Below are 17,834 nucleotides of genomic sequence, written 5' to 3' on the forward strand. Positions count from 1 at the left end.
CCCTTGCTGATGGAAGGAGGTTTGCACTCAAAATCTCATGATACATGGCCCCATTCATTCTTTCATGTACCCGGATCAGTCGTCCTGGCCCCTTTGCAGAGAAACAGCCCCAAAGCATGATGTTTCCACCACCATGCTTTACAGTAGGTATGGTGTTTGATGGATGCAACTCAGTATTCTTTTTCCTCCAAACACGACAAGTTGTGTTTCTACCAAACAGTTCCAGTTTGGTTTCATCAGACCATAGGACATTCTCCCAAAACTCCTCTGGATCATCCAAATGCTCTCTAGCAAACTTCAGATGGGCCCGGACATGTACAGGCTTAAGCAGTGGGACACGTCTGGCACTGCAGGATCTGAGTCCATGGTGGCGTAGTGTGTTACTTATGATAGGCCTTGTTACATTGGTCCCAGCTCTCTGCAGTTCATTCACTAGGTCCCCCCGCGTGGTTCTGGGATTTTTGCTCACTGTTCTTGTGATCATTCTGACCCCACGGGGTGGGATTTTGCGTGGAGCACCAGATCGAGGGAGATTATCAGTGGTCTTGTATGTCTTCCATTTTCTAATTATTGCTCCCACAGTTGATTTCTTCACTCCAAGCTGGTTGGCTATTGCAGATTCAGTCTTCCCAGCCTGGTGCAGGGCTACAATTTTGTTTCTGGTGTCCTTTGACAGCTCTTTGGTCTTCACCATAGTGGAGTTTGGAGTCAGACTGTTTGAGGGTGTGCACAGGTGTCTTTTTATACTGATAACAAGTTTAAATAGATGCCATTACTACAGGTAATGAGTGGAGGAAAGAGGAGACTCTTAAAGAAGAAGTTACAGGTCTGTGAGAGCCAGAAATCTTGATTGCTTGTTTCTGACCAAATACTTATTTTCCACCATAATATGCAAATAAAATGAAAAAAAAACAGACAATGTGATTTTCTGGATTTTTGTTTCTCAGTTTGTCTCCCATAGTTGAGGTCTACCTATGATGTAAATTACAGACGCCTCTCATCTTTTTAAGTGGTGGAACTTACACTATTGCTGACTGACTAAATACTTTTTTGCCCCACTGTACATATCAGACTGACATAAAACAGATATATCAGACTGACAAAAAACAGATATATCAGAACAACATAAAACAGATATATCAGACTGACGTAAAACAGACATAGACATATCAGACTGACATAAAACAGACATATCAGACTGATATAAAACATACATATCAGACTGACATAAAACATACATATCCGACTGACATAAAACAGACATATAAGACTGATATAAAACAGATATATCAGACTGACATAAAACATACATATCAGACTGACATAAAACAGATATATCAGACTGACAAAAAACAGATATATCAGACTGACAAAAAACAGATATATCAGACTAACGTAAAACAGACATATAAGACTGATATAAAACAGGCATATCAGACTGAAGTAAAACAGACATATCAGACTGACATAAAACAGACATATCAGACTGACATAAAACAGACATATCAGACTGACATAAAACAGACATATCAGACTGACATAAAACAGACATATAAGACTGATATAAAACAGATATATCAGACTGACATAAAACATACATATCAGACTGAAATAAAACAGATATATCAGACTGACAAAAAACAGATATATCAGACTGACAAAAAACAGATATATCAGACTAACGTAAAACAGACATATAAGACTGATATAAAACAGGCATATCAGACTGAAGTAAAACAGACATATCAGACTGACAAAAAACAGACATATCAGACTGACATAACAGACATATCAGACTGACATAAAACAGACATATCAGACTGACATAAAACAGACATATCAGACTGACATAAAACAGACATATCAGACTGACATAAATCAGACATAGACATATCAGACTGACATAAAACAGACATATCAGACTGACATAAAACAGACATATCAGACTGACATAAAACAGACATAGACATATCAGACTGACATAAAACCGATATGTCAGACTGACATAAAACATATATATCAGACTGACATAAAACAGACATATCAGACTGACATAAAACAGATATATCAGACTGACATAAAACATACATATCAGACTGACATAAAACAGATATATCAGACTGACATAAAACAGATATATCAAAATGACATAAAACAGACATATCAGACTGACATAAAACAGATATATCAGAATGACATAAAACAGATATATCAGACTGACATAAAACAGATATATCAGAATGACATAAAACAGATATATCAGACTGATATAAAACATACATATCAGACTGACATAAAACAGATATATCAGCCTGACAAAAAACAGATATATCAGACTGACATAAAACAGATATATCAGACTGACATAAAACATACATATCAGACTGACATAAAACAGATATATCAGAACAACATAAAACAGATATATCAGACTGACGTAAAACAGACATAGACATATCAGACTGACATAAAACATACATATCCGACTGACATAAAACAGACATATAAGACTGATATAAAACAGATATATCAGACTGACATAAAACATACATATCAGACTGACATAAAACAGATATATCAGACTGACAAAAAACATATATCAGACTGACAAAAACCAGATATATCAGACTAACGTAAAACAGACATATAAGACTGATATAAAACAGGCATATCAGATTGAAGTAAAACAGACATATCAGACTGACATAAAACAGACATATCAGACTGACATAACAGACATATCAGACTGACATAACAGACATATCAGACAGACATAAAACAGACATAGACATATCAGACTGACATAAAACAGATATCAGACTGACATAAAACCGATATATCAGACTGACATAAAACATATATATCAGACTGACATAAAACAGACATATCAGACTGACATAAAACAGACATATCAGACTGACATAAAACACATATCAGACTGACATAAAACAGATATATCAGACTGACATAAAACATACATATCAGACTGACATAAAACAGATATATCAGACTGACATAAAACAGATACATCAAAATGACATAAAACAGACATATCAGACTGACATAAAACAGATATATCAGAATGACATAAAACAGATATATCAGACTGACATAAAACAGATATATCAGAATGACATAAAACAGACATATAAGACTGACATAAAACAGATATATCAGACTGACATAAAACAGATATATCAGACTGATATAAAACATACATATCAGACTGACAAAAAACAGATATATCAGAACAACATAAAACAGATATATCAGACTGACATAAAACAGACATATCAGACTGACATAAAACAGACATATCAGACTGACATAAAACAGACATATCAGACTGACATAAAACAGACATATCAGACTGACATAACAGACATATCAGACAGACATAAAACAGACATAGACATATCAGACTGACATAAAACAGATATCAGACTGACATAAAACCGATATATCAGACTGACATAAAACATATATATCAGAATGACATAAAACAGACATATAAGACTGACATAAAACAGATATATCAGACTGACATAAAACAGATATATCAGACTGATATAAAACATACATATCAGACTGACAAAAAACAGATATATCAGAACAACATAAAACAGATATATCAGACTGACATAAAACAGACATATCAGACTGACATAACAGACATATCAGACTGACATAAAACAGACATATCAGACTGACATAAAACAGACATATCAGACTGACATAACAGACATATCAGACAGACATAAAACAGACATAGACATATCAGACTGACATAAAACAGATATCAGACTGACATAAAACCGATATATCAGACTGACATAAAACAGACATATCAGACTGATATAAAACATACATATCAGACTGACATAAAACAGATATATCAGACTGACATAAAACATACATATCAGACTGACAAAAAACAGATATATCAGAACAACATAAAACAGATATATCAGACTGACATAAAACAGACATATCAGACTGACATAACAGACATATCAGACTGACATAAAACAGACATATCAGACTGACATAAAACAGACATATCAGACTGACATAAAACAGACATATCAGACTGACATAACAGACATATCAGACAGACATAAAACAGACATAGACATATCAGACTGACATAAAACAGATATCAGACTGACATAAAACCGATATATCAGACTGACATAAAACATATATATCAGACTGACATAAAACAGACATATCAGACTGACATAAAACAGACATATCAGACTGACATAAAACAGACATATCAGACTGACATAAAACACATATCAGACTGACATAAAACAGATATATCAGACTGACATAAAACATACATATCAGACTGACATAAAACAGATACATCAAAATGACATAAAACAGACATATCAGACTGACATAAAACAGATACATCAAAATGACATAAAACAGATATATCAGACTGACATAAAACAGATATATCAGAATGACATAAAACAGACATATAAGACTGACATAAAACAGATATATCAGACTGACATAAAACATACATATCCGACTGACATAAAACATACATATCCGACTGACATAAAACAGACATATAAGACTGATATAAAACAGATATATCAGACTGACATAAAACATACATATCAGACTGACATAAAACAGATATATCAGACTGACAAAAACCAGATATATCAGACTAACGTAAAACAGACATATAAGACTGATATAAAACAGGCATATCAGACTGAAGTAAAACAGACATATCAGACTGACATAAAACAGACATATCAGACTGACATAACAGACATATCAGACTGACATAACAGACATATCAGACTGACATAAAACAGACATATCAGACTGACATAAAACAGACATATCAGACTGACATAACAGACATATCAGACTGACATAAAACAGACATATCAGACTGACATAAAACAGACATAGACATATCAGACTGACATAAAACCGATATATCAGACTGACATAAAACCGATATATCAGACTGACATAAAACATATATATCAGACTGACATAAAACAGACATATCAGACTGACATAAAACATACATATCAGACTGACATAAAACAGATATATCAGACTGACAAAAAACAGATATATCAGAACAACATAAAACAGATATATCAGACTGACGTAAAACAGACATAGACATATCAGACTGACATAAAACAGACATATCAGACTGACATAAAACATACATATCAGACTGACATAAAACAGATATATCAGACTGACAAAAAACAGATATATCAGAACAACATAAAACAGATATATCAGACTGACGTAAAACAGACATAGACATATCAGACTGACATAAAACAGACATATCAGACTGACATAAAACATACATATCAGACTGACATAAAACATACATATCCGACTGACATAAAACAGACATATAAGACTGATATAAAACAGATATATCAGACTGACATAAAACATACATATCAGACTGACATAAAACAGATATATCAGACTGACAAAAAACAGATATATCAGACTGATATAAAACATACATATCAGACTGACATAAAACAGACATATCAGACTGATATAAAACATACATATCAGACTGACATAAAACAGATATATCAGACTGACATAAAACAGATATATCAGACTGACAAAAAACAGATATATCAGACTGACATAAAACATACATATCAGACTGACATAAAACAGATATATCAGACTGACAAAAAACAGATATATCAGACTGACATAAAACAGATATATCAGACTGACATAAAACATACATATCAGACTGACATAAAACAGATATATCAGAACAACATAAAACAGATATATCAGACTGACGTAAAACAGACATAGACATATCAGACTGACATAAAACAGACATATCAGACTGACATAAAACATACATATCAGACTGACATAAAACAGACATATAAGACTGATATAAAACAGATATATCAGACTGACATAAAACATACATATCAGACTGACATAAAAAAGATATATCAGACTGACAAAAAACAGATATATCAGACTGACAAAAACCAGATATATCAGACCAACGTAAAACAGACATATAAGACTGATATAAAACAGACATATCAGACTGACATAAAACAGACATATCAGACTGACATAACAGACATATCAGACTGACATAAAACAGACATATCAGACTGACATAAAACAGACATATCAGACTGACATAAAACAGACATATCAGACTGACATAACAGACATATCAGACTGACATAAAACAGACATATCAGACTGACATAAAACAGACATATCAGACTGACATAAAACAGACATAGACATATCAGACTGACATAAAACAGATATCAGACTGACATAAAACCGATATATCAGACTGACATAAAACATATATATCAGACTGACATAAAACAGACATATCAGACTGACATAAAACAGACAAATCAGACTGACATAAAACACATATCAGACTGACATAAAACAGATATATCAGACTGACATAAAACATACATATCAGACTGACATAAAACAGATATCAGACTGACAAAAAACAGATATATCAGAATGAGACATATCAGACTGACATAAAACAGATATATCAGACTGACATAAAACAGATATATCAGAATGACATAAAACAGACATATAAGACTGACATAAAACAGATATATCAGACTGACATAAAACAGATATATCAGAATGACATAAAACAGACATATCAGACTGACATAAAACAGACATAGACTGAAATAAAACAGATATATCAGAATGACATAAAACAGATATATCAGAATGACATAAAACAGATATATCAGACTGACATAAAACAGATATATCAGAATGACATAAAACAGACATATCAGACTGACATAAAACACATATCAGAATGACATAAAACAGACATATCAGACTGACATAAAACATATATCAGAATGACATAAAACAGACATATCAGACTGACATAAAACAGACAAATCGGAGCTGACAAATTCTGTTCAAAAGAGTTATCTGCTTTCTGTTGAGACTTCTGAAAAGTCCTACTAATCTATAATGACATCTGATGCCCTAAACCAGGTCATTGCTCACTGCAGCTGCAAGGTAGAAGCCCCACTGATGTCAATGAGTAGGTTATATGGCTCTGTATCTCCCAAGGTGGTGTATTTCCACAGCATACTTATGGATAGCTGGGTGGCCTCTAAGTACCACGGTAAACACCAAGTTAATTTATCACTTTATATGCCATTATATGGCAGTGTAAACTGGTATTTTATTGTAATTTTGACACATAACTAAAGGGATCCTTCCATCATATTCATGCTGCCTGATCCACAGGCGAAACCCAAAAGAAAGACCAAAATTAATTGTCAACTTCCAAACGAAATATATAGACCCAAGAGAAAGGAAGTACCAGACAAAATAAAATTTATAAGTTTTATTAATCACAATTTAAAATGAAGTAAATCATGTGAAAAGAATAATATTGAACAAGGCAGAGTGTGCTCCATGCACCATAAAAGTAAAATCAAGTGAACAGGTATACACAGCAATTAAAACACAGCATTAATGCACCATGAAAGTAGAATCAAGTGAGCAGGTATGCACAGCAACAAAAAAACACTGCGTTAGTGATAGACCAGAACCATGACCACTAATATAGCAACAATAAATCCATGTGGATATGACGGTAGTGGACTTAAAATTGTCTAAGGTTAATGATAAATTACAATATACCATGCAAAGTGCATTGTGCCAAAATATAAAGTGCCGTATTTCATGAAGTCACATGAAAGTGCATTAGTGCTGAGTAAAAATGTATATATGTTGTGCTAAAGTTAACTGATACAGTATACCCGGGTGATTTCCCTAAATGAACACAGTAGTGCCATGCAAAGTGCTATGGGATATAGAGGTAAGGGCCATTATTAATAGATTAGCCAAGAGGCTATCGGTAAAAACGTACAGCGTATACCTGTGAATGGTGCCACGGAGATGAGGACCCCGACGCGAGTTTCGCTGATGTCGCTTCTTCCAAGGGGGCGTCAGTCAGCAAACATTCAGTATTTGTTCCTCTCCTGGTTTTGACTTACAAATACTGAGGTAAAATTCTGAACAATAAGAGGAAAAGAATAATAGAAACCCGTCACCACTTCTGTATTATCACCCACTCCTAATTTTGGATTACAAATACTGAGGTAAAATGCTGACCAAATACTGATGGTGGGAACATTGCCTAAAACATACAAAGCTGAAATCACAGAGCTAGGCTCTGGTTCACACTGACTGCACAGTATTTGGATCTGATAACAGGTTCCCTTTGAATAAAATTAACTAAAATGACATCCCTTCCTAAGGTGAGGATATGGGAAATTCCAGATGGCGGACTCAAGAGGAACATGACTGAAGCAGTATTGGAGCTCTACGGACACAGTCGACGAGTGGGACTCATAGAATGGCACCCTACTGCTAACAATATACTGTTCAGCGCTGGGTATGACTACAAGGTCAGTAAGATCTCCGTCTATAGTTTTGTTTTTTTTTTATTTCAGATGAATGTGAAGAAAGTGGGCACCTTAGGGGCATTTTTTTTTTTTACCTAAATACATGTAAAAATAATTTTTACAATTGGGTTGCATTAAAAACATTGCACTGTTTCTTTTTATAGTCTCTGTTTTTCCTGCTCATAGTTGGTTGCAGAATAAGTGATTGAACAATCCATCATTGAACTCCTTCTGAGAGTTTTTAAGGGTTCGTTTACATGGAATGACCGGTGGCACCAAATGCCTGCCGATCGGTAAACCTCTTTAATCGCCTGTTTACACAGGCAGACCGCAGAAAATGACGCACACTGAGCGAATTGTTGTAGAGTATTCAGTCTGCAGAGGCTGCCGTGGCTCTGTTCACACACTTGTTCATAATAACCTTTCAGTGTAAGTAGAGTCTTAATTTTTCTGTTTTTTTCTGTGCTCATCGGTATTGATTTATGCCTGCAGACCACATCAAGGTTGAGATTGCGCTTTGTGGGCAGAAATCATCCAAATTTTCATGAAATCCAATTGCAAAAATGATTTTCACCCCCAAAATACATGCATTTAAGTAACAAAAAAGTTCCAAAAAGTGTCCATACCCATTAATCAGATACTTAAAAACAATGGTTTGAGAGGAAACTTTGTTTAGTATGGCATCACAAGGGTCAAATTTGCCTTAGGCCTCCCTCACACGTCCTGGTGATTTTGCTGCAGGAAAATACAGGACTGGTGAGATCCGTGTGCCATCCATATGTATGTATTTGACATCTGTGTGAGATTCCTACGTCCATATGCTGTCAGTGTGACACATATGGAATGAAATGCAGCATAGAAATTAAAGCGTGTTATGTATTAAAGATGTTCAAAGATAGAACTATGTCAGTGTGCTATATAATCATAGAATCATAGAATCGTAGAGTTGGAAGGGACCTCCTGGGCCATCTGGTCCAACCCCCTGCTCAAAGCAGGATTCGCTAAATCATCCCAGTTAGATGTCTGTCCAGCCTCTGTTTGAAGACTTCCATTGAAGGAGAACTCACCACTTCTCGTGGCAGCCTGTTCCACTCATTGATCACTCTGTCAAAAAGTTTTTTCTAATATCTAATCTGTGTCTCCTCCCATTCAGCTTCATCCCATTGCTTCTAGTCTTTCCTTGTGCAAATGAGAATAAAGTTGATCCTTCTACAATGTGACAGCCCTTTAGATATTTGTAGACAGCTATTAAGTCTCCTCTCAGTCTTCTCTTTTGCAAACTAAACATTCCCAAATCCTGCAACCTTTCCTCATAAGACAGGGTTTGCAGACCGGTCACCATTCTGGTCGCTCTTTTCTGAACTTGCTCCAGTTTGTTGATGTCTTTTTTAAAATGTGGTGCCCAAAATTGGACACAATATTCCAGATGAGGTCTGACCAAAGAGGAGTAGAGGGAAATAATGACTTCACGTGATCTAGACTGTATGCTTCTGTTAATACATCCTAGAATTGCATTTGCCTTTTTTGCTGCTGCATCACACTGTTGACTCATATTCAGTCTGTGATCTATTAGTATACCCAAGTCTTTTTCACATGTGCTGTCACTTAGCCCTATTCCTCCCATTCTATATATGCTTTTTTCATTTTTATTGCCCAGATGTAGTACTTTGCATTTCTCCCTGTTAAAAACCATTCTGTTAGTTGCTGCCCACTTCTCCAGTTTATTTAAATCTTTTTGAATCCTCTCTCTCTCTTCTCTAGTATTAGCTATCCCTCCTTGCTTTGTGTCATCAGCAAATTTAATCAGTTTACCCTCAATTCCTTCATCTAAATCGTTGATAAAGATGTTGAACAATACAGGGCCCAGGACAGAGCCCTGTGGTACCCCACTTGAGACATTCTTCCAACTGGATGTGCAGCCATTTACGACCACTCTTTGGGTCCGATCACTAAGCCAGTTATGAATCCACCTAACAGTTGCCTTGTCCATTCCATACTTAGTCATTTTTTCAATAAGGATTGTATGAGAGACTTTGTCAAATGCTTTGCTGAAGTCAAGATATACTATATCTACAGCATTTCCTTGATCCACCCAATCAGTAATACCATCATAGAAGGAAATTAAATTAGTCTGACATGACTTATTAGTTACAAACCCATGCTGACTCTGTTTAATCACTTCATTCTTATCCAGGTATTGACATACATGTTGTTTAATAATTTGTTCAAAGATCTTTCCTGGTATAGAAGTCAGACTCACCGGCCTATAGTTGCCTGGGTCCACCTTCTTCCCCTTTTTGAAGATAGGAACAACATTTGCTCTTCTCCAGTCTTCTGGCACTTCTCCTGTTCTCCAAGAATCTTCAAAGATTATGGAGAGGGGTTCAAAAATTTCTTCTGCTATCTCCTTCAGTACTCTGGGGTGTAATTCATCTGGACCTGGAGACTTGAATACATTTAGGTTAGCTAAGTGTTTCCTCACTATCTTTCTGTTTATAGATATCCTGGATTCTTCTATTCCCTTAATAGGACAGTGAATAACAGTTGATGTTACATTTCCTTTCTGAGAGAAAACAGATGCAAAATAGGAATTTAAAAGTTCAGCCTTCTCAACATCCTGTCTTACCATTTCATCATTTTCATCCTGTAAAAATCCTATAGCATCTTTGACTTTTCTTTTACTTTTGACATATCCCCAAAATCCTTTATTATTGCTTTTGACATCTCTTGCAAGCCTCAATTCATTTTCAGCTTTAGATAATCTGATTTGTGCCTTGCAGGTTCTGCAGACAGCATTATATTCTTCTTTAGATATGCCTCCTTCTTTCCATTTTATAAACATTTTTTGCTTCCTTTTTAGCATGTGCTTAAGTTCTGTGTTCATCCATCCTGGTTTCCTTAAATGCTTCCTATTCTTCCCTCTTTTCGGAATTGTTAACAACTGTGCTTTGAGAATTTCATTTTTCAAGATTTCCCATCCTTCCTGGACATTTTTGTCTTTAAGGATATCCAGCCATTGGATCCCTCCAATTCTCTTTCTGAATCCCTTAAAATCTGCCTTTCTGAAATCTAACCTTGACGTCTGAGTCTTCACAGGTCTTCCGCCTCTAGTTATCCAAAATTCTAAAATAGCATGGTCGCTACCTCCTAGGGTCCCAGCCACTTTTACCTCCTCAACCATTTCCTCCCTGTTTATAAGGATTAGATCCAAGGTAGCAGTTCCCCTTGTTTTCTCCTTTACCTTTTGGAAGATAAAGTTGTCAGCAAGAGAGGATAAGAATTTCCTTGACCTGTTAGTTTTGCCTGAGAGAGATTCCCAACAAATGTCTGGATAGTTGAAATCTCCCATGACAACTATGTCATATTTTTTGGAGAACTTGGCCATTTGATGCATAAAGAGTTCATCCATATCTTCAGCTTGCACAGGCGGCCTGTAGTAAATGCCTACAATGGTGTCCTTTCCATTGTTCTGTCCTTGTATTCTTACCCAAACAGTTTCCACAGAACTCCCAGTCTCTGAAGCTTCAATCTCTGTGCAGATATACGCATTTCTAACATACAATGCGACACCCCCTCCTCGTTTATCAAGTCTGTTTCTTGCAAATAAGTTGTATCCTTCTAGTCTTGTATTCCAATCATGTGTATTGTCCCACCAAGTTTCAGTGATTCCAATGACATCATATTTCTTTTCCTGTGTTAGTAGTTCCAATTCTCCTTGTTTGTTGCCCATGCTTTGTGCATTAGTATAGAAACATTTTAGTTTGTGATTGGTTTCTCTTTCTCCAATATTTTTATTAATTAGATTCTTTCGTCTTTGTTCTTCCTTTCCACTTCTAATAGCAGAGTTCTCAATAGCATTTGTCAGGTGTATGGCTTTTTCTGGTCTTTTGCTTCCCTTCCCATGTTGTTCTAGTTTAAAGCTCTCCTTACAAGTGTAGCAAGGCGACTTCCAAATACATGCTTTCCAGTCTTCGTAAGGTGCACCCCATCTCTAGCAAGTAGTCCATCGTATAAGTAGTTCACTCCGTGATCCAGAAATCCAAATCGTTGCTGACGGCACCATCGACGTAGCCAGTTGTTCACCTGCAGAATCTTATTCCACCTCCTTGTTCCATGGCCATCCACTGGGAGGATGGAAGAGAAGACCACCTGCGCTCCCAGTTCTTTCACTTTCTTGCCTAAGTCTTCAAAGTCTCTGCAGATGGTTTCCAGGTCGTTTCTTGCGGTGTCATTTGTCCCCACATGTAGTAGCAGGAATGGGTAGTCATCTGTAGGTCTGAAGAGTCCTGATATCCTGTCAGACACATCTTTAATTTTTGCACCTGGAAGACAGCACATTTCTCTTGAAGTTATATCCGGTCTACAGATAGCGGCCTCTGTTCCTCTCAACAGGGAATCCCCCATGACCACCACTCTCCGTTTCTTCTTCACAACATTTTTCTTTCTCCATCCAGGAGGACTCTGAAGGCGTACAAGGTTGCTGTTTGTTGGCAAAGTCTTATCCTGATGTATTTCTTCATTGTTTTCCTGCGTGAGAGCCTGGTACTGGTTCCTGAGCAGTATGGGTGCTGACTGCCTCCTGATCCTCCTGCTTCTCTGGGTCACATGTCTCCATTCCTCTGTTTCTTCAGGTGCACTTCGAATTTCTTCTCTTTCTGTAACATGAAGAGATAATTCTGCTCTGTCCAAGAACTCTTCACCTTCCTTAATGATCTTCAACGTAGCTAACCTCTCTTCGAGATTTTGCAACTTTTCCTCCAACAGGGTCACAAGCTTGCATTTGTGGCATGTGAAGTTTGGCTTTTCCACTGGTAAATCTGTGAACATGTAGCAAGAAATGCAGCTCACCAAATGGCTCCTGGCCTCTTCCATCTTGAGATTTCTTAAAAAGATTTAAGATGAGCGATTTCCTCTTTTCAGCTGCAACGGCCAAAACCCAGTGATTGTTGAGCTCGCGGAGACTCTTCACTTATCCCAGAAGGCACTGGGAATATGCAAATGATCTCCTCAAGACTCTTCCCCTGGTTTCCATTGCCTTGAGGGTTTTTTTCTGTACTTATTTTTAAATAAATAAAATAATTAACAAACAGTGGTATGGGCTCCCACATAATGTTGATAACCAGCAGAGAGAAAGCCGACCGCTGGGGGCTGATAATAATATTCTGGGAAAGGGGCTATTAGACCTAAATGTTCCCAGGCTATTAATAACAGCTCACAGCTGTTTGCTAAGCCTTTACTGGTTACTTTACAGGGGAACCCCTGAAAAAAAATTATGTAGGGTCCCCCTATAAATTTTAACCAGCAAAGGATAAACACACAGCTGTGTTCTGATATTAATAGCCATGGAAGGGACCATGGATATTGGCCCCCCTCCCAGGCTAACTGACACCTAGCCTTGCTCTTCCCACTTGGCATGGTGCGGTAGCAAATGGGGTAATAGGGTTGGGGTTGATATCAACTTTGTATTGTCAGCTGACATCAAGCCCAGGGGTTAGTAATGGAGAGGTGTCTATAAGACCCCCCAATTACTAACCCTGTAGTAATAATGAAAAAAAGACACAGTAAGAAAAAAAGTCCTTTAATTGAAATAAACACATCCCACCCTCATTTTCCCATTTATTACTATAAAAAATAAAAAAAATATTCCTCACCCGTCCTCCGACGTCAATCCGTTTGTCCCACGCCATGGTCCACAGTTTTCTGTTTAGCCTTTGCTCGTTAAAATTTACAGGGGGACCCTACGTCATTTTTTTTCTGGGGTCCCCGTAAACTAACCACAATGTACCCCTGCTATGTACTGTGTAATGGCTGTGTCTCACCGTACAGGAATATGTTCTGTACATACCACATCTCCTGGGCAAGGGAGGAAGCAAAAGAGTATACAGACATCACAGCTGATTCTTTTTGTGAGGTAAAACATTTCCCTGCCTCTTTTTAAGCAATGTTTTACCTCAAAGGAAGAATCATTTGTAATCCATGCTGTAATGTCTTTATACTCTTTCCCCCCTGCCCAGGAGCTGTGGTATGATCAGACCATGTCCCTGCACGGTCAGACACAGCCATTACACAGTACACAGCAGGGGCACATTTATAAGATTATCTCAGCACAGGAACATTTTATTTAAACACATCCAATTGTGGAAGTTATTATGCCAAGATCTATTGATTAAAGTGTACCTTGTTCGATGGAAAACCCCTCCAATTAAGACATTGCTGGTGTAAGATGCACTTAGTTTATTGAGAGGCATACACCTGCCTCAGAAATATAATGCTGACGTACATTTCTGTCATGATTTATGCCATTTTAGTGGTGTAAATAATGGTAAACTTGCGGGGCATGCTTCCCCCCATCCTGTGCTGCCCACTTTGATGGATCCAGCCAAGACTGGTGTAAAAATACTGAAAGCTAGAACATTTTTGGACAACTTTGAATTGTGCAAAAAATTTAGCCAAATTTCAAGGTGTTTTATGATAGAATTGTGGCAACAATACCTTGATGAATTGGGGCCTTATAGTTTAGTGTTGTTGTAGAGATGTGTGGGTCGCTTTGGAGGACTCTCATCCATTTGTCAGGTCAGCAGTCTCAATCGGGAGGCTCGTAAATCACTTACCTACTTAGAACCCAGAGACGGCTTTTGATTAGCTGGGCCGGCATTACAAAATGGACATCCATCAATAGTGATGACTATTCAGCTTCCTTGATGGTGAACAGAATGATTGTGTGAGCAATAACTGTCTATTCAGATACTGATATGGAACCTGGAAGAAGGGGAAGCAGTGAAGATGATAGACTGTCACACAGACGTTATCCTCTGTATGTCATTTAATACGGATGGAAGTCTACTGGCCACAACCTGCAAGGACAAGAAACTGCGTGTGCTGGAACCTCGCTCAGGACGGGTGCTGCAGGTAATGCCAGATCACAACTTTATTATTCTTATTCATCCATTACACAATTTAGTAACCCATATCATGTGCTTTACTACAGTTATATGGGCACTAAATACAGTGACAAAGTATGCACCACGTCCCTCACCCCTAATTTTATATCTATCCATCATGTACCTTTGCTACAAGACTGAATTCACACATCTGTGTCCGATACAGGCAGCACATGGAAGCAACAAGGATGACATCTATGTGCTGTCCATTCCCATCATGGTCCCATTCATTGAACATGTGAGCTTCATCAATAATTGGACCAAACTTGGACATGTAAAATGAGCCGTAATCTGCAATGTACAGAGTGATTAATTCATGAACGGATAGCGCACATACGTGAAAGTCGGACATGTGAATGAGCCCGTATTCACCAAAGTATCTGTCATGTTTTTCCACTGAGAGCACACTGCCAGATTGGTATGAGGCTATTCACATGGCAGCTGTTTTGTTTCTGACCGGTGGAAGCACTCATCCTCCTCCCATCAAGTTTTTATCCTCTTATTATATTTCAATCATCATATTATATTGCACTGTTTACTTAGAACTGCTTATTTTGCCTTTCTACCCAGATAATTCTTCTCTTTTCCATTAGGTATATGACATCACATGATTAAAAACAAAGTACCTGAATCCTTCTAAGCTCTATGTAAGTCTCTTTCCCCTGCACGAGTCATCATTAGAACTACAATTCTTCTCACTGCAAAGTCCCAGCTCCACATCCTCTTCATATCCAGACCAACTGTCCTGTTTACCCCCTGACAGGGACTTTGCAGTGATGTAGGATTGTTGTTCTAATGATGACTTGTGCAGGGAAAAGAGACATCCTGTTACATAGAGCTTAGAATGCTTCAGCTAGTTTGTTTTTAATCATGTGTCCGAATGGAAGAGATAAGAGAAATTGGGTAGAAAGGCAAAAATGAGCAATGGTAAGTACACAGTGCTGTGTAATATGATGATTGTGAAATATTAAGAGGATAAAAACTTTGAAGGGAGGAGGAGCAGTGCTTCTTTAAAGGAAAACTACGTCCTCCGTTTCTTTAAAAAAAAAAACAGCTATGGCCTCCTCTGGTCCATTTTGTGGAATGGAATCACCCATTCAATTTAAAAGGATCAGTTAAAAAACGAACACCACAAGGATGCATCAGTGGATTGTCTGTCTTCTTACTGCATCGGTTTATGTTGTATATGAGAAAAATCCGCCCTCAGATTGTAAAAACTGTCCGAAAACAGATGCAGCCCACTGATTAAAAGTTTTTTTTTTGTTTATTTGTTTTTTTATGAATGTGAAAAAGTGAAAAACATCACTGACATGTGAGATTTAAAATCTCTAAAGTGCTAGAGTGTCAGACACTTGTGTTCGTGAGCGATGATATGCCTGTGAATAAAAAATGAGGCTCAGTGATCCGACTTTCTGAATACATTGGAAACGATTAAAGGGGTTTTCCAGACTCGGAAGAAAAGTCTGCAGTGATTATGTGACTGTAGACGGCAGTATCATGAGTCTGACGATTCCCCTGTATTCCCTGCCCGAGTGGACGGTCACATTACCACATGTGGTCACATGACGACTAGACTCTCGCGGCTACTCTCAATAGAAGAGAATTGAGAGATGTGCAAGAGCCTAGTCAGCACGAGTACCCACCCAACACAGGGAATACAGGGAAATCGTGACAGTGTGCACGTTGCACATTCTCAGTCTTAGTCATAGGGTCATAGTGCGATTGCAGACTTTCCTTTTGAGCCTGGACAACCCCTTTAAAGCAGGTAAACATTTTGAAGTATAGGTCATCTTTCAGGAGTGACATTTTATTAGTTGTTACATAATAACTTCCTATATCCATGTAAATTTTATTCAATGTTTTGGGCTTGAAACCTCCAATCCTAGGGCACCAGATGCTATACTTCATAGAATCCTCTTCATTCTCCTGCTCTTCCTGTTACTAGGCAGCAAACTGCAAGAACCACAGGGTGACACGTGTTGTTTTCCTGGGAGACATGAAACGTCTGCTAACAACAGGCGTCTCCAGGTGGAACACGAGACAGATCGCATTGTGGGACCAGGTGAGGAGAATTGTGATGCTACAACAAGCCGCGTTCTCTGAGATTAATACTGCAATATACCCTTCAATATAGTTCAGTGTAAAATCGATTTTGATATCGGATAAATCATTCTCTTAAAATTTAATTTAAATGACCTTTTAAAATGGCTGACCTCTGCTGCAAAGTTGTCACTTTCTGCAAATTCATTTTGTCATTTATCTACCAGCTTAATCTGCTATGGATGATCCTAGTCTGTATATATAGCCAACTTGAAGTAGTTGTTCAAAAGTCTAAAAAACAAAAGTGCTAAAATTATTAATCATCACATTAAAGCTTACCAGTCACCACTAGGGGACCCAGACAGGA

At 37.3% G+C, this 17,834-nt stretch overlaps 1 protein-coding gene across 2 annotated transcripts in view; it reads left to right on the plus strand.

The window, feature by feature from the left end:
- The window catches only part of CORO2B (coronin 2B), a 121,474-nt gene that overhangs the window by 96,066 nt on the left and 7,574 nt on the right, over positions 1-17,834 (plus strand). For both annotated transcript variants that reach the window (XM_073568950.1, XM_073568949.1), the window contains exons 4-6: positions 8,340-8,489; positions 15,231-15,395; positions 17,373-17,489. In XM_073568950.1, the coding sequence (XP_073425051.1) occupies positions 8,340-8,489; positions 15,231-15,395; positions 17,373-17,489 (432 nt within the window). The remainder of the gene's footprint in view (positions 1-8,339; positions 8,490-15,230; positions 15,396-17,372; positions 17,490-17,834) is intronic.

This window comes from Dendrobates tinctorius, unplaced genomic scaffold (genome assembly GCF_039654945.1).
Source record: "Dendrobates tinctorius isolate UK_male_01 unplaced genomic scaffold, ASM3965494v1 ptg000022l, whole genome shotgun sequence".
In the NCBI taxonomy this organism is placed as follows: Eukaryota; Metazoa; Chordata; class Amphibia; order Anura; family Dendrobatidae; genus Dendrobates; species Dendrobates tinctorius.